At 37.1% G+C, this 18,760-nt stretch overlaps 1 protein-coding gene and 1 long non-coding RNA gene across 2 annotated transcripts; one reads left to right on the forward strand and one right to left on the reverse strand.

The window, feature by feature from the left end:
* The first annotated feature begins 347 nt into the window (after positions 1–347).
* LOC106080710 (Fanconi anemia group I protein) lies at positions 348–17,671 on the forward strand. The gene is made up of 14 exons (XM_013242202.2): positions 348–558; positions 986–1,440; positions 1,502–1,737; positions 1,797–1,906; positions 1,965–2,415; positions 2,486–2,574; positions 7,385–7,497; positions 7,613–7,878; positions 7,940–8,271; positions 8,351–8,515; positions 8,582–8,742; positions 8,898–9,621; positions 16,115–16,515; positions 16,581–17,671. The coding sequence occupies exons 1-14, from the start codon at positions 448–450 to the stop codon at positions 17,524–17,526; spliced, it is 4,560 nt and encodes a 1,519-aa protein (XP_013097656.2). The 5' UTR covers positions 348–447; the 3' UTR covers positions 17,527–17,671.
* Positions 7,085–7,998, reverse strand: LOC131998047 (uncharacterized). The gene is made up of 2 exons (XR_009398510.1): positions 7,914–7,998; positions 7,085–7,850 (listed from the first exon to the last, which is right to left on the reverse strand). It is a non-coding gene; the product is annotated as an uncharacterized LOC131998047 (long non-coding RNA).
* Positions 17,672–18,760: the final 1,089 nt, after the last annotated feature.

The following is an 18,760-nucleotide window of genomic DNA, read 5'->3' on the forward strand; positions in this document are numbered from 1 at the left end:
ATGTGCGTACGTGAGCAGAGAATATGCGTACGTGAGCAGAGAATATGCGAGGAAGAAGATGACAACAAAGAGAATGCAAACAAAAATCTGACATCTTAATACCGTCAAACTTGGGCAGCTTTTAACAGCTGTTCGCGTTAGACAACCTTTGTGAATCCGCTTTGTGATTACACTAGCTTTCCATATCATATTTTGTCTTTGACTCAAATTTCTTTGCAACTGCTGGCAATACTGCAGTTTTTGTAAATCAGTGAGTGCAAAGAGGACACGCCAAGAATTATTTTGATACATACGGCAACACTGCAGCCAATCACATGTTGTTACAGTTTGAAAACGATTGTAAACAAAGTCACAGTTGTGAAATAGCTCGAATGCGGCGGGCAATTTTCAATTTTCTCTAATTTCTGATATAACAAACGAAAAGACAGCAATAAATGTAATATAACTATGGCTTCCGGCAGCAAGCAACCAAATCTTGAGACCCAAATTATACGACTTGGTGAAAAACATAATATAGCACAGCTTCAGGTGTTGATCGATCAGACTTCATCAAAGCAGGTAAATGTGAAGATCTTCATTGGAAAGCGATTGTTCTTCAAGAGTGATCTGCGTAGTTCGGTTATTTGCAAGCCCAAAACATTATATCAGGGAAAACTTTTTAAAAAATATGACCTATATGTTCGTAAAGTTTGATCTTTGGAATTTGGGGATACTATGGATGACGTCAGAAGCCAGAAGGCAACATTTCTACACAAAATAGTTTCCCAATGACTACATGGTCTACATATACTGCCTTTAACTCTTGTAACCAAGTTCCAAACGATACATGTAATCTCTTTAACTGCCCAGTTAATCTTACTCAGCTTGCAAAGTGGTTGCTCCGGACCTACCGAGAGGAAATAGCTTTCAATGCAATGTGTGGTGTTTGCTATATAAAAAACCCGTTTCCTTAATGTGTTTTACCCTTTTCTATTTCTTTTTTTAGCTCACTACCTTACTTGGCAGCAAATTAGGTCGCCATGATTGCACTACGCTATGGAATTACCTACTACAGGGTTTCAATCCCAACAATTTTGATTCTCGTGAGAAACGCTTTGCCTGTGTCAAATGTTTTCTCGATGGCCTATTAAAAGTCGAGCTAACCTATAAACAAATGTATGACTTGATAACACGGCTGTGTCAAGATCTGAATACATTTTCCAGCGAACATCTGGTAGAAATATTGGAACATTGTATTGATGGCTTGCGCATGGGCGATCCAAAGTGTGTGGGCTGGAAAGATTTGCTGCCGGAGACATTACATGTTCTGGCAACTTTGCCCCAGTTGAGTGTAAATGGGATTTCGATGAGTGGCAGTGAATATAGGGATACTACTGTGAAGAATTTATGTGCCATGAAGTGGCCCACAGAGGTTATGACTCCAATAGCGGATATGTTTAAGTAAGTTGTAATCCAATCCTATTTGCCAATGATCCTTATTCAATTTCTTCATGCATTTCAGGGAGATTCATTTAACACCTAGCGAAACAGTTACGGTTCTCAATAAATTTTCTGGCTCCTTGCAATCCTTGTCGCCGGATGCCTTGCCCGCCTTGAGTTATCAATTGTTTTCAATGTGTTCCACAGCCTCTCAGATAATCATACCGATTTTGGCTTTGGAAAAATATTTTCATCGTTTTTATTATAAGAAATTATTTGACGATATGAGCAGCAATTCCACTGATTTTGACAGCATAGGTATTATCAAGGGAAACACGTCTATGTTGAGCAAAGTTAATAATAAATCTAAATTTCAGATGCATTTTCTGATCGTGAACTTAGAGAAGCAGAGGAAACTATACTGCATCATTTGAATTATTGCACCCAATATAAAATAAATGAAATACAAATGTCCATAGTACTGCGTGTAGGTGTTAACAAAATCCAACCACTTTTAACTACTCCTAATTTTTTCTTGGTTTCAGAATTTCGTTGCCATGCCGGATGTTGTTCTAACACCTTTTGTTTTAAGTGCCATACTGTCTATGACCTCTGCCAATCGGGAGCCAGATTCCCGTTTGTCGTCTTCTATCCTTCTACCCTTTTTGCGTACTGTTGTCAAACACAATCAAGACGAAAGTGCCTTATCCGATTATTCAGTTTGGTGTCGCGATAGCTTGCATCGCAAACAAGTGAATTTGGAACAAATATTCACAGTGTTAATAGACCAAAATAAGGATGGCAAAGATACAATAACCCCCGGATTGGTTAATCTATCATTTGTTCTATTGAAAGCCAAGAATAGTCCACAATTAAATGAATTGGCTACAGGATTCCTAACCAAATTCATAAGAAAAAGATTTGTTTTTGGCCAAGGCATTGTAAGGAAATTGGCCGAATGGATGGTGGTTGAGCAAGAGCAAAATCAATATGCGGGTAAGGGAATAGGAAGGCGAATGTGCCTTTTTTTGGCTAAAATTAAAATTTTTAACATTTATGTTTGCAGAATGCCTAACATTGCTGAGTGTGGCCGACACATTTACTGTTTCCGAATGTGTAAAGACCATAAACTATGTCATGGATTACTTTCTTTGGGTAAGTATGGGTACTTGCAAAAGTAGGCCAGGAAGTATGTAAAGAACCTGTCTGCGTTGATGAAGAATATCGGCTTCGCTTGACCTTTGTATAGTTCAAGGACCGCCACCTCCATTTTCATATGAAGGTGGTGGTGGAGATCCTCGTCAAAATCCTGTAGATGAGAAAGCTCGTTCCGGTCAAAAGGACGTCGCCGGAACGGGGTGGCGATTGGTTAATTAAAGGTGCCAATAACTTTCCTTGTCATATCGAGCATCATGGGCTCTCAGTATTTGTGCAAGAGCCAATGTCACGCGGCCACTCACTGAGACTCTCCGCTCGATACCGCTAATTTTCCGCGACTGCCGTTGCAGCTACTCCGTATTGAGCATTCCACTATCAGCAACTTGTGGGTTCTGTTCGGTTTGCCAGAACTGCCTCTATCATCGGTCGGTGTCGGGGAGGTGTAACCAGTGCATGGAGTGGGTACATTTCCGATTTTGCTCCGGCCTCACTTCACTAGAGTACAGTCATACTGGATATGTCGCAAGGTGCTTTGCGAACATAGCCAGCAGTGGGTCACAAGCGTCGTTGTCGTCGCCTTCTGCGCCCTCGTCGTCGGACTATGACCCCCGACCTCTCCCATACAGCAATATACGCAACGGCAGCATCCCAGCCCAAATATTGCCAGGCCAGTGCCGGGAAATGTATAATCTTTGCAACTAAACTGTAACGGTCTCCGTGGCAAGATCGATGAGATTGTGGATTTCATGAGTTGGAAAGAAATATTGGTCGCAGCGATCCAGGAGACAAAACTGACCAACATCTGCAGCTTGCACAGGATACAATGTGCTACGTAAGGATCGATCAAGGAATGGAGGTGGGGGATTGGCCTTCGTGATACACCATTTCGTGCAATATAGACCTATCTCACCTGCGCCTGGCGTTAGTGACCCCTACATGGAGTGCATGGGGGTAGCAGTCAGGTCCGATACTGCCGAGATAGAGCTATACAACGTGTAGATACCGCCGGTTGGTAGCTGTGTCCAAGCTTACAACCCCGTCATAAGTGGGGTTACTATCTGGCCTTATTCGTCTGGTTCTGGGGAACTTTAATCGCATCACACTTCGTGGCATTCTCCCCTAGGTAACGACCAGCGTGGAATAGCTTTGGCAGAGCCGATTGAAGGCTCCACGTTTGCACGATGAATGAGAATGCCCCCACTAGGATTACGCGGAGGTGTAGTAGCTCGTCAGACATTTCCATTGCATCCCCTGATCTACTGAGTGACTGAGATCTACTGAGATCACACTTCATGGCATTCTCCCCTAGGTAACAACCAGCGTGGCATAGCTTTGGCAGAGCAGATTGAACGCTCCACATTTTGCATGGTGAATGCGAATGCCCGCACTAGGATTACGCGGAGGTGTACCAGCTCGCCAGACATTTCCATTGCATCCCCTGATCTCCTGAGTGACGTATCCTGGCAAGTCGTCATCTCTTTGGGGTCAGACCACCTCCTCATAATTCTCACCATCGACCGACCACCCGACTTCATAACTTCCGAGCGCCGGACGTTTATCAATCAGAAGAAGGCCGATTGGGCTGGCTTCAGAGAGTACACTAAACACCGCTTCAGTGAACTGCCCCCTCGCATGTGCCAGTTGCCGAGAGGAAATTCCGAGACAACATTAACGCAGCAGCCGCTCTCTTTATACCGTCCGGTCGAATACCCCAAGTGCGGCCCAATTTCCCGGCGCAATCAGTGGTACTTGTAAACGGGGGTGATGGGATTCGTTTTACGGACTCCACTAGCCCAAGAATCAGCGAGCTAAATCTGGAAATAAACAGGGTAGTCAACGAACATAGGCGGAATTTGTGGCTGTAACACTTGGAGCAGTGTAACTTAGGCACCGGTTTAGGCTAGCTGTGGTCTACTGTTAAGTTACTCTCGAACCTCGAGAGTCTACGATGACAAGACCTCAGTCACTTTTGGCGATGTAACAATAGCGGTAGGTTGTTCAACCGTCAATTTGTTGTCCATCCCTAAAGTGACACAGCAAGGAGGAGAACCATTCGCCGAACCCTTGATATCCGAGCCGATGGACAGCCATCACAATTTACCATGGGCAAAGTTACGAATGTCATGCGTGGCGCCAAATCATTTAAGGCATTGGGCCCCGACGGAACCTCTACACTGATGCTGAAGAATCGGGATTTACCTGGAGTGGAGTACCATATACTGTCCTCAATCTGTCTTTGAACATTCTTATAATTCCCGATGTCTGGAAAATGGGCAGAGTGATCCCGCTACAGAAGCCGGAAAAGACCCGAGGTTGGGGGAGTCGTACAGACCGATCTTCCATCTCTCTCGAGTAGCAAAGACGCTTGAGGCATTACTCCTCCCGAGAATTTCCATTCGCCGAGCAACAGCGAATGAAAATTCTAAGACCCCATAGCACAACAACAGCTTTGCATGCCGGACACCGGACACATTTGCCATGACTTAAATCATCGTAGGCCATGTGGCAGGACGGTCCTCGTGGCACTGAACCTATCGAAGGTATTCGACACTATATTTCATCGCCGACACTTTCCTCCAGCCAGGGCTGAAACGCTGAGTCGCGAATTATTAGTATGGTCGGCTATCATTTGTGGAATTAAGGGATAAGAAGTCGGAATTTAGGGATAGTAATTTCTTAACCGATTCTCTTGAAATTTTGCGCGAAGTAATCTTTTATTACTGCCGACATTACTTGTGAATTTCATAGTAGTCGGTCCAGATTTGGATATAGCTCCCATATATATGTATCGCCCGCTTTGGACTAATACGTCCATAATTTCGTCATTTCTTAGCCGATTCTCTTGAAATTTTGCACGAAGTAGTCTCTTATTACTGCCGACATTATTTGTGAATATCATAGAAATCGTTTCAGATTTGGATGTAACTCCCATATATATGTATTGCCCGATTTGGTCTAATACGTCAATAATTTGGTAATTTCTTAACCAATTCTCTTGAAATTTTGCATGAAGAAATCTTTTACGGCTGCCGACATTACTTGTGATTTTCATAGAAATCGGCCCAGATTGGGATATAGCTCCCATATATATGTATCTCCCGATTTGGACTAATACGTCAATAATTTGGTCATTTATTAACCGATTCTCTTGATATTTTGCACGGAGTAATCTCTTATTACTGCCGAAATTACTTGGGAATTTCATAGAAATCGGTCCAGATTTGGATATAGCTCCCATATATAATTATCGCCCGATTTGGACTAGTACGTAAATAATTTTGTCATTTCTTAACCGATTCTCCCGAAATTTTGTACGAAGTGTTCTCTTATTATTTCCAGCATTACTTAGGAATATTATAAAAATCGGTCCAGATTTTGATATAGCTACCAATATATGTATCGCCCGATTTAGACTAACATGTCAATAATTTGGTCATTTATTAACCAATTCTCTCGAAATATTGCGCAAAGTATTCTCTTATTACTGCCAAAATTACTTGTGAATTTCATAAAAATCGGTCCAGATTTTGATATAGCTACCATATATATGTATCGCCCGATTTGGACTAATACTTCAAAAATTTGGTCATTTCTTAACCGATTCTCTCGAAATTTAGTATGAAGAAATCTTTTTCTACTGCCGACATAACTTGCGATTTTCATAGAAATCGGTCCAGATTTGGATATAGCTATTATATATATGTATCGCCCGATTTAGACTAACATGTCAATAATTTTGTCATTTCTTAACCGATTCTCTCGAAATTTTGTACGAAGTGTTCTCTTATTACTGCCGACATTACTTGTGAATTTCATAAAAATCGGTTCAGTTTTGGATATAGCTCCTATATATATTTATCGCCCGATTTGGACTAATACTTCAAAAATTTGGTAATTTCTTAACCGATTCTTCCGAAATTTAGTATGAAGACATCGTTTTCTACTGCCGACATTACTTGCAAATTTCATAGAAATCGGTCCAGATTTGGATATAGCTACCATATATATGTATCGCCCGATTTTGACTAATACGTCAATAATTTGGTCATTTATTAACCGATTCTCTTGATATTTTGCACGGAGTAATCTCTTATTACTGCCGAAATTTATTGTGAATTTCATAGAAGTCGGTCCAGATTTGGATATAGCTCCCATATATAATTATCGCCCGATTTGGACTAATACGTCAATAATTTGGTCACTTATTAACCGATTCTCTCGAAATTTTGTACGAAGTGTTCTCTTATTACTGCCGACTTTACTTGTGAATTTCATAAAAATCGGTCCAGATTTTGATATAGCTACCATACATATGTATCGCCCGATTTAGACTAACACGTCAATAATATTGTCATTTCTTAACCGATTCTCTCGAAATTTTGTACGAAGTGTTCTCTTGTTACTTCCAGCATTACTTGTGAATTTCATAAAAATCGGTCCAGATTTTAATATAGCTACCATATATATGTATCGCCCGATTTAGACTAACTTGTCAATAATTTTGTCATTTCTTAACCGATTCTCTCGAAATTTTGTACGAAGTGTTCTCTTGTTACTTCCGGCATTAATTGTGAATTTCATAAAAATCGGTTCAGATTTGGATATAGCTCCCACATATATTTATCGCCCGATTTGGACTAATACTTCAAAAATTTGGTAATTTCTTAACCGATTCTCTCGAAATTTTGCATGAAGAAATTTTTTACTGCTGCCGACATTACTTGCGAATTTCATAGAAATCGGTCCAGAATTGGATATAGCTCTCATATATAATTATCGCCCGATTTGGTTTTTTTACTCTTTTCAGCTTCCAGGCGATCAAGCCATGCGCATGATGTCTTTCATTTTGCCAATTCTAAAAATATCTGCCCTAGTTAGAGATGCTTTCATAGAAATTCTACGTAAAGCTATGAGTTCTTGGTAAGTATCAGATTGACCCGATGAAGTCCTTCAGCGGCAAGGGCTGCCGCCTCATTGTACAACACACACGCACAGAAAGAATAAAATCGCTAAAATAAATTTCATATCGTTGCAGCGAAATGGGAACTCGACGCATGGCAGTCTATGGTTTTTGTATGATTCTAAAACAGCTTAACAACAGCAACTCTCAACGCTCGCAAATGAGTGTATCGGGCATGTGCACCCAGCATAGTATTTCTGGTATCTCGCTAATGTCACAGACAACATTGGGCAATCGTAATAACCCCCAAAGGCATTTCGATATGTTAACCTTGGAAATTATAGGAGTGTTGAGAAGTTGTTTCCATCAGACGCTGGACATAAAAATATGTTTATATGAAAGTAAGTTTAGGATTTTTAGTTTGAGGAATGCTTACAAATGTTATTTCTTGGATTTTTTAAGATTTACAACGAGCGGTTGAATTGAATCCGAAATTGGTTCCTCACGTCCTGCAGTTTATAGATTGGCATTTTCGTTCTTTCTTTGTGGCTCCCTTGGAAGAGGATGAGGAAAATCAATTTTCGGTGAAATTTGATAAAGTTGTTGCTGCCAAAGATTTCCAGGAAAGTGAAATCGAAATTTATGATAATTTGGGCAAGCTGATGATATTTGTCAGCCACTGTTTGGTAATATTTGAGAAATTTGAAAACGAATATGACACAAGAGAAATTAAACGTTTGCTAAAGTTATGCATGGAAAAGGTTATTGGAAAGCAGATAAAATTTGAGAGTATGGTAAGAAAACAAGAACCAAAACAAAATTCCAATTTTTCTAAAAAAATATATATTTTAATTTTTTATGTATTTTTATAAGACCGGTTCCTTAACTCATCTCAAAAATGAGCTAATTATGCAACAGCTGAATTTTATTGAAGGTCTAATGGCCCATAGTTTGTTGACTTCAAAACAAACCAATGAGAATGTCAAACAACTACTGCCCCTTTTCAAGGAGCATGAGCTTTTGACCGAGGGCCTAAAGGTAAAGCTTTGAAACAGAAAAAAACTACAATAATTATTTCATTATAAAACTTTTCCTTATTTACAGTCTTTGTCACACAAAAAAGGACAAAAGAAAACCAAAGCCAATAATGACAATGAAATTTCCAATGTTACCATCAATGGAGTGCCGGTGAGAAAAATTCTATCAAAAGCAGAAAATATATGGGACTTGGGCACAATTGAAAGATTCTTAAGGCTGTTACACGAGTAAGGGGCTTAAAAGCAGCGTTGGCCAAACACACACATTTTTATCTTATTAATAAGCAATAATGTGTGCATGTGCCCATCGCTGCTTTAAAGGCAACTCAACATCATATGTTTTTGATATTGCTTTTATAAAAACCTATTCAATTCTCCACCAGGGACATTGTGCCTTTTGCTCCTCGCCATGAAACCTCAGCCTTACGTTCCAGAGTTTCTTTGGTCAACTATGTGCTAGAGGTTGCCGCTGCTAAGGTAGCCCAAATTCGCCTAGAGCCTGCCTATAAACAATTATCTCACAGCAAACGCACTTTGAAATATCTAACAGACATCACTAAAGTTGTCTATGAGCGTTGTGTAAAACGCTTACCCGATTTATGGCGTAATTTTGATATGCAAACTGCCTCATTGGCCATGGAATGTTTTCGCCAATGTGTGCAGACGGCCAATGAAGTGTATAAAGCAAAATTTCAAACGATTTTCATCAAAGGTTTCGATTTTCATATGCTAGACAAGAGCAAGGAATGCATATCCGTACTGCAGGACGTTATGGATGAGTTTATGAAGGAGGAATTTGCCGATGACCAGAATCCCAACGAATCGCTTATGAGTGACACCAATGGGCGTAAAATTCCCCCCAATATTCTCTTGAGTTTGGAAGTTCTATATGATAATATATCATTTGGTAATCGTATGACCATAGAGTCTTATAATTGGTTGCTGAAATTCTGTAAAAACTATGAAGTGAATGCCAAAGAAATGGGTATTGTTCATAAGCTATTATTCAAACAGAGACAAAAAACTCATTCAGGGGCTTTCTTTCAATCGATACCGGAACATTTGGCAAAAATATGGTCACACATCAAGGATGAAGAAGCAGAACCGGTAAGAAAAGAGATATTAAACAACCCGAGTCGAATCTTTTATACCCTCCACCATGGATCGCATTTGTCAAGTTCTTTGAATGACCTTTTCAATGTATATATGAGCTGCATCAAGTTATTGACCGATATGGAGTGTACTTGTCATGGCTATTAGAAGCCATATAAAAAATACCACCTCCAAAATTTCAGGCAAATCGAGTAAAAATAGATCGGATCGGTTTATATGACAGCTATATCAGACCAAAACCAAAACGACATAAGCAAAATTTCATCCAAACTGGATACGTATTGCTCCCTTTACAAGCTAAAGAAGTCAAATCGGGAGATCTGTTTATATGACTGCTGTATCAGATTGTAAACCGATTTTGAAGTCATACCAAAACGACATATGCAAAATTTCAACCAAATTGGATGCGAATTGCACCCCCTACAAGCTTAAGAAATCCAATCGGGAGGTGGATTTATATGGCTGCTGTACCAGGCCAAGAATCGATTTGAACCATACTTAGCACATTGGTTGTAAGTGATACCAAAACACCACGTGCAAAATTTCAGCCAAATTGGATGAGAATTGCGCAAGTAGGCTCAAGTAGTCAAGACCCAAGTTTCGTTTATATGGCAGCAATATCAAACATGGACCGATTTGGCCCATTTACAATCCCAACCGACCTACACTAATAAGAAGTATTTGTGTAAAATTTCAAGCGCCTAGCTTTACTCCTTCAAAAGTTTGCGTGCTTCCGGCAGACAGGCGGACAGACAATCTGACGGAAATGGCAAGATCGACCTAAAATGTCATGACGATCAAGAATATAAATACTTTGTGGACGCATATTTCGAGGTGTTACAAACGGAATGACGAAATAATTAGTATATCCCCATCATGACCATGAGGGTTATAAATAACAGTAAAAATTTAAACAAATGTTAAGACATTTTTTCACTTCACTTCACTTGAAAATTTCACTGAAATTTTGTCTTTAGAGAAAATTACAATGAATTTTTGTCTTTAGAGAAAATTTCAAAAAATTTTGTCTTTAGAGAAAATTTCCCAGAAATTTAGTTTTTCGAGAAAATTTCACAGAAATTTTGTCTTTAGAGGAAATGTCACTAAAATTTTGTCTTTAGTGAAAATTTCACTCAAATTTTGTCTTTAGAGAAAATTTCACAGAAATTTTGTCTTTAGAAAAAATTTCACAGAAATTTAGAAAAAATTTCACAGAAATTTAGAAAAAATTTCACAGAAATTTAGAAAAAATTTCACAGAAATTTAGAAAAAATTTCACAGAAATTTAGAATAAATTTCACAGTAATTTTTTCTTTGGAAAAAATTTAGAAAATTTCACTGAAATTTTGTCTTTAGAGAACATTTCAATGAATTTTTGTCTTTAGAGAAAATTTCAATGAATTTTGTCTTTAGAGAAAATTTCCCAGAAATTTAGTTTTTCAAGAAAATTTCACAGAAATTTTGTCTTTAGAAAAAATTTCACAGAAATTTTGTCTTTAGAAAAAATTTCACAGAAATTTTGTCCTTAGGAAAAATTTCACAGAAATTTTGTCTTTAGAAAAAATTTCACAGAAATTTTGTCTTTAGAAAAAATTCCACAGAAATTTTGTCTTTAGAAAAAATTTCACAGAAATTTTGTCTTTAGAAAAAATTTCACAAAAATTTTGTCTTTAGAGGAAATGTCACTGAAATTTTGTCTTTAGAGGAAATGTCACTGAAATTTTGTCTTTAGTGAAAATTTCACAGAAATTTTGTCTTTAGAAAAAATTTCACAGAAATTTTGTCTTTAGAAAAAATTTCACAGAAATTTTGTCTTTAGAAAAAATTTCACAGAAATTTTGTCTTTAGAAAAAATTTCACAGAAATTTTGTCTTTAGAAAAAATTTCACAGAAATTTTGTCTTTAGAAAAAATTTCACAGAAATTTTGTCTTTAGAAAAAATTTCACAGAAATTTTGTCTTTAGAAAAAATTTCACAGAAATTTTGTCTTTAGAAAAAATTTCACAGAAATTTTGTCTTTAGAGAAAATTGCACTGAAATTTTGTCTAAAAGCAAATTTGACTAAAATTTTGTCTTTAGAGAAAATTTTACTGAAATTTTGTCTTTAGAAAAAATTTCACAGAAATTTTGTCTTTAGAAAAAATTTCACAAAAATTTTGTCTTTAGAAAAAATTTCACAGAAATTTTGTCTTTAGAGAAAATTTCACTGAAATTTTGTCTAAAAGCAAATTTGACTAAAATTTTGTCTTTAGAGAAAATTTTACTGAAATTTTCGTCTTTTGAGAAAAATTCACTGACATTTTGTCTTTGGAGAAAATTTCACTGAAATTTTGGCTTTAGAGAAGATTTCACTTAAATTTTGTCTTTAGAAAAAATTTCACAGAAATTTTGTCTTTAGAGAAAATTGCACTGAAATTTTGTCTTTAGAAAAAATTTCACAAAAATTTTGTCTTTAGAAAAAATTTCTCAGAAATTTTGTCTTTAGAGAAAATTTCACTGAAATTTTGTCTAAAAGCAAATTTGACTAAAATTTTGTCTTTAGAGAAAATTTTACTGAAATTTTGTCTTTAGAAAAAATTTCACAGAAATTTTGTCTTTAGAAAAAATTTCACAAAAATTTTGTCTTTAGAAAAAATTTCACAGAAATTTTGTCTTTAGAGAAAATTTCACTGAAATTTTGTCTAAAAGCAAATTTGACTAAAATTTTGTCTTTAGAGAAAATTTTACTGAAATTTTCGTCTTTTGAGAAAAATTCACTGACATTTTGTCTTTGGAGAAAATTTCACTGAAATTTTGGCTTTAGAGAAGATTTCACTTAAATTTTGTCTTTAGAGAAAATTTCACTGAAATTTTGGCTTTAGAGAAAATTTCAGTGAAATTTGTTTTTAAGCGAAAATTTCACTGATATTTTGTTTTTAAGAGAAAATTTCACTGAAATGTTGTCTGTACGAGAAAATTTCCCCACTATATGATAGGACTATACTAATCTAGTCATTTTGTTTGTAACACCTCGAAATATTGATTTAAGACCACATAAAGTGTGTATGTTCTTGATCGTATCGACGTTCTGAGTCGATCTGGCCATGTCCGTCCGTCCATCTGTCGAAATCACGATAGTGGTCTAATGCGTTAAGCTAGCCGCTTAACATTTTTTACAAATACTTACTATTAATATAGGTCGTTGGGGATTGCAAATAGGCCATATCGGTTCAGATTTAAATATAGCTCCCATATTAACCGATCTCCCGATTTGACTTTTTGATCAAGCTATAACCTGATATAGCTCCCATATAAATCGATCTTTGAACACTTGAGCCCTTACAAGCCGCAACTTTTGTCCTATTTGGCTGAAATTTTGCATGTAGTGTTCTGCTATAACTTCCAACAACTGTGCCAAGTGCGGTTCAAATCAGTCTATAACGTGATATGACTTCCCTTACAAGTCGCAATTTTTGTCCGATTGCCTTAAAATTTCCATGCGGTGTTCTGTTACGACTTATAACTACCGTGCCAAGTACGGTCCAAATCTGTCTTTAACCTGATATTGCTCCCTTATTAACCGATCTCCCGATTTGACTTCTTGAGACCTTGCAGGCCGCAATTTGTTTCGATTTAGCTTAAAATTTCCATGCGGTGTACTACTACGATTTCCAACAACTGCGCCAATTACGGTCCAAATTAGTCTATTTTGCATAAATTTTTAGCAGAATCCATGGTGGTGGGTTCCCAAGATTGGGCTCGGCTGATCTTAGCTCGGGTTTTCTTGTTGAAATTACATATGACATGTCTGATCGTCTAATGGCAGCTTTATCATAAAGGCCTTTTCGCAATGAATTCGATATACATAAGTACAACCTACCAACGTACGGCCGTTGAAACCTTCACACCTAAAAGTGTCCGATGATAACCTCCTTAACCAATAGGTCGAAACGCCTCACACTATGGTTGGTGTTGTGGTAACTTCTGGCTTTTTCTTTGCAGAAAATTTTTAAAAATTATGTATTTTGGGAAAATTTTCTTGAAATTTTGTCTTAAAAGAAATTTTTTTATAATCGCGTATTTTAGTCGAGCTGAATGGCCAATCGAATGTTAGACACAAAGGGGAGACTATTAAATGAGTTTTGAAGAAAAAAAATTCCCAGCTTTTTCAGAAAAATCAGGATATTGATACCACACCACTGGTGGACGCGTTTTGATTTTTAGTTAGATAAATATTATTAACAATATCGTGGATCATATCCGTTCGTCTGATCATTTTCAATACCACCATGGTTCATATCCGTCCGTCTGCATAAGGAAAGCTCGTTTTTCTTTACAGAAAATTTTTTAAAATCATGTCTTGTGCCAAAATTTTCTTGAAATTTGGCTTGAAAGAAATTTTTCTATAATCGCGTATTTTAGTCGAGGTGAATGTCCAATCGAATGTTAGACACAAAGGGGAGATTTTTAAATGAGTTTTGAAGAAAAGAAATTGCCAGCTTTTTTCAGACAAATCAGAATACAGATACCATACCACTGGTGGACGCGTTTCGATTATTAGTAAGATAAATATTGTCAACACCATCGTGGATCATATCCATCCGTCTGATCATTTTCAACACCATCGTAGTTCATATCCGTCCCTCTGCACGAGGAAAACTTGTTTTTCTTCACATAAAATTTTTTAAAATCATGTATTTTGGGAAAATTTTCCTGTAATTTTGTCTTTAAAGAAATTTTCCTATAAGATTTTTACAGAAAAATCAGGAGATTGATAACACACCACTGGTGGACGCGTTTCGATTATTAGTTAGATAAATATTGTTAACAACATCGTGGATCATATCCGTTCGTCTGATCATTTTCAATACCACCGTGGTTCATATCCTTCCGTCTGCACAATGAAAGCTCGTTTTTCTTTACAGAAAATTTTTTAAAATCATGTATTATGGGAAAATTTTCTTGAAATTTTGTCTTTGTGTTTTAGTCGATCTGAATGTCCAATCGAATGTTACACACAAAAAGGGAGGTTATTAAATGAGTTTTGAAGAAAAGAAATTGCCAGATTTTTTCCGTAAAATCAGAATACAGATACCATACCACTGGTGGACGCGTTTCGATTATAAGTAAGATATATATTATCAACATCATCGTGGAACATATCCGTCCTTTTGATCATTTTCAACGCCATCGTGGTTGATATCCATCCGTCTGCACGAGGAATGCTCGTTTTTCTTTACAGAAATTATGTATTTTGGGAAAATGTTCTTGAAATTTTGTCTTCAAAGAAATTTTCCTATAAGATTTTTACAGAAAAATCAGAATATTGATACCACACCACTGGTGGACGCGTCTCGATTATTAGTTAGATAAATATTGTCAACACCATCGTGGTTCATATCCGCCCGTCTGACAATTTTAAACACCATCGTAGTTCATATCCGTCCGTCTGCACGAGGAAAGCAGGTTTTTCTTTACAGAAAATTTTTTAAAATTATGCATTTTGGGAAAATGTTCTTGAAATTTTGTCTTCAAAGAAATTTTTCTATAATCGCGTGTTTTAGTCTAGCTGAATGCCCAATAGAATGTTACACATAGTGGTTCATATCCATCCGTCTGCACGAGGAAAACTTGTTTTTCTTCACAGAAAAATTTTTAAAATCGTGTATTTTGGGAAAATTTTCTTGAAATTTTGTCTTTAAAGAAATTTTCCTATGAGATTTTTACAGAAAAATCAGGACATTGATGCCACACCACTGGTGGACGCGTTTCGATTATTGGTTAGATAAATATTATCAACACCATTGTGGATCATATCCGTCCGTCTGATCATTTTCGACACCACCGTGGTTCATATCCGTCTGTCTGCACGAGGAAAGCTAGTTTTTCTTTACAGAACATTTTTTAAAATTAGGTATTTTGGGAAATTTTTCTTGAAATTTTGTCTTCAAAGAAATTTTTCTATATTCGAGCTGAATGGCCAATCGAATGTTAGACGCAAAGGTGAGACTATTAAATGAGTTTTGAAGAAAAGAAATTCCCAGCTTTTTCAGAAAAATCAGGACATTGATACCACACCACTGATGGACGCGTCTCGATTATTAGTTAGATAAATATTATCAACACCATCGTGGATCACTTCCGTTCGTCTGATCATTTTCAACACCATTGTGGTTCATATCCGTCCGTCTGTACGAGAAAAACTGGTTTTTCTTTGCAGAAAATTTTTTAAAATCATGTATTTTAGAAAATTTTCTTGAAATTTTGTCTTGAAAGAAATTTTCCTATAATCGCGTATTTTAGTCGAGCTGAATGGCCAATCGAATGCTGCACACAAAAAGGGAGGTTATTAAATGAGTTTTGAAGAAAAGAAATTGCCAGAATTTCTGAAAAATCAGGACATTGGTACCACACCACTGGTGGACGCGTCTTTTTCTATAAAGAAAAACTTTGTTTTGATAGGTTTTTTTTTATAACTTATATATTTATTTTTTTCCTTTTTTCCAAGGATGCTGCAAGCCAAGTTATTTTGCAACTGAAATCCATAACTGAGGCTACAGTTGAGTCTTGCCTACATCATTTGTATGATTCACTGCGTAAGCAAATCGAAGATGTAGACTATTTCATTATTAAGGCCAATAATTTGGCCTACAAGTGTCGCATTGTACCGGAAGATGATCGTGACTTTTGTTTGGCCTCCCTTAAATCACTGGAGAGATCCATCTCCCTGCAATTGGTACATATATCCAATACATTACGTAATTTAACCAATGTCTGCATACCTTTGGGAAACTCTATGGATGGTCTGATGAAGCTGCTCATGCAACATTATATATGTTTGAAAAATCTAACAAAACATTTTCTAAATTGTTGTTCTGGTGGTGTAAAAGTCTCCATACAGGGAACAAAGTAAGTTGTGGGTTATCATTTTTTCGTTATTGTTTAATGAATTGCTTTATGTAAATCCGTTTTAGATTCGATTCTTTGCTGCATGTTGTGGGTAAACCATTGCCCTCCAACATCTATGCTTTAATCACCTACATAGAGAGCAACATATTGGAAGACAATGCCAAAAAGAAGTCCAACCCACAGGCTGACAAAGCCAAGGTGTTGCGAGAAACCAAATTTATACCCAAAATTATACTTTGCATTGAGAATTTTAACAAACATGTCATACTATTGGCCAAGAAGACCAATGATCGTTTAGCCAATTTCCTACACTTTGGTACGGTAAGAGATTTTCGCATTAAAACTTCGGATTTGAAAGCTGCCATAGATCGCACCTTGTCGCACAGCAGTCAAATTGAGGCCAGCGAAAGTGGTGATGAGGAGGCAGATGAGGGTCCTGCATACGAAGTTGAAGATAGCAATGAAACTATTCTTCGAGAACTGGAAGATGATGTCAGGGAGTCTCAAATAGCTGCCAACAAGGAAAACATTGGCGATGTCAATGACCCCGAAGAAGATAATGATGAAAGATCTTCGCGCAGCAGAAGTTCAACTCCCTCCAGTGTCAGTACCAAAACAAAAAAATCACAAAAGAAACCAGAAACTAAAGCATCGAAGAAAAAAGAGGAAACTAAAAAGGCGGAGACGTTAGAGAAGAAAACAGGCAAAAAGGCTGGTGTTTCCCAAAAGGATAAACCAAACAAAAAACTCCAGCCTGTTGTTATTGACGAGGAATTGGAGCCAAATAATGGCGATAATACTTTTATTTCCCCCGAAGATGCCGAAACCCTAGAGCATGAAAGTGATCGTGATTCTTGCACTCAGTTAATGAAAAATCTGGCCAAAATAAATGCCAAAACGGCCAAGAAACGTTCATTACGCGAGTCGGAACAACAAGGAGATCCTGATGTTTTATGTGCACCACCTTTAGAGCCGCTACCTAAAAAGTCCAGACGTGGTCGTAAGAAATAAGTTTTGTCAATTAAAATTTTATGTTTTCCATTTCTCACTTTCGCTTGATATATATGTGTGTATGTATTGAGGTATCTATGTTTGATGTATGTATATTTGCATATAATAAGTTATGTATATTTTTCCGTTTTATTTCCGGTTTAAATAAAGCCAGTTTTTAAAACAAGTTTTCTATTTGTTATATATCGGGGGCCACCGTAGCGCAGAGGTTGGTATGTCCGCCTATGACGCTGAACGTCTGAATGGTTCGAATCCTGGTGAGACCATCAGAAAAAAATTTCAGCCGTGGTTTTCCCCTCCTAATGTAAACTTCTCTCTAAAGAGGTGTCGCACTGCGGCACGCCTGTCAGACCGTTCATTGAGGTTAAATTTGAATCAGACTGTACTCTTTGATTTGTGAGAAGTTGGCCCTTGTTCCTTAGTGGAATGTTCATGGGCAAAATTTGCATTTGGATTGCCCAAAAAGTAATTGCGGATTTTTTAAAAGAAAGTAAATGCATTTTTAATAAAACTTAGAATGAACTTTAATCAAATATACTTTTTTTACACTTTTTTTCTAAAGCAAGCTAAAAGTAACAGCTGATAACTGACAGAAGAAAGAATGCAATTACAGAGTCACAAGCTGTGAAAAAATTTGTCAACGCCGACTATATGAAAAATCCGCAATTACTTTTTGGGCAACCCAATATTTTATATATCAGACCAATTCGGGCCAAGTCCTATCATTCTGGATCTTTGTGAGACCCAGGTGCGTGAGCATTTAGATCCACAGAATTTTCACATAACTGGGTACCTCACTCTGTCTCTTTTTATTTTTTTCTTTTTATTTCGCACAGAGGCCTCGTCGTATATGTAGGTAATGACGTAGTGTTTCAAAGACGACCACACCTGCACTCACAGGATCCTGAATTTAACTCACTTTGGGTTAAATTCGGGATTGGATCACATATACTGCACATTGGATTTTTATATAGAAGTCCAAACTCAGAAAGGGAGGCTTTCATGAAAGGCTTTGACGCCCTTTCTGATTCCATTACAAATATTTTGGAGGATTTTCCGGGCAGTAAAATCATTGTCGCTGGGGATTTCAATGTCCAAAACTCCTCCTGGCTTTTCCATTCGAGTCATACGACTCCTCAGAGCCAATACGTTGAGCTTTTCGCTGCGCCCAATGAATTCTTTCAGCATTTTAATTGGAAACTATGTTTTCTAGATGACGATATAAATGCTACTA

This window comes from Stomoxys calcitrans, chromosome 5 (assembly GCF_963082655.1).
Source record: "Stomoxys calcitrans chromosome 5, idStoCalc2.1, whole genome shotgun sequence".
NCBI lineage: Eukaryota > Metazoa > Arthropoda > Insecta > Diptera > Muscidae > Stomoxys > Stomoxys calcitrans.

Bases quoted from the DNA above. Each gene is read 5' to 3' on its own strand.
- LOC106080710 (XM_013242202.2), top strand. From the start codon at position 448: ATGGCTTCCGGCAGCAAGCAACCAAATCTTGAGACCCAAATTATACGA. The intron at 1,441-1,501 runs GTAAGTTGTAAT...CATGCATTTCAG, and splicing joins CCAATAGCGGATATGTTTAA to GGAGATTCATTTAACACCTA. The intron at 2,575-7,384 runs GTAAGTATGGGT...TACTCTTTTCAG, and splicing joins TCATGGATTACTTTCTTTGG to CTTCCAGGCGATCAAGCCAT.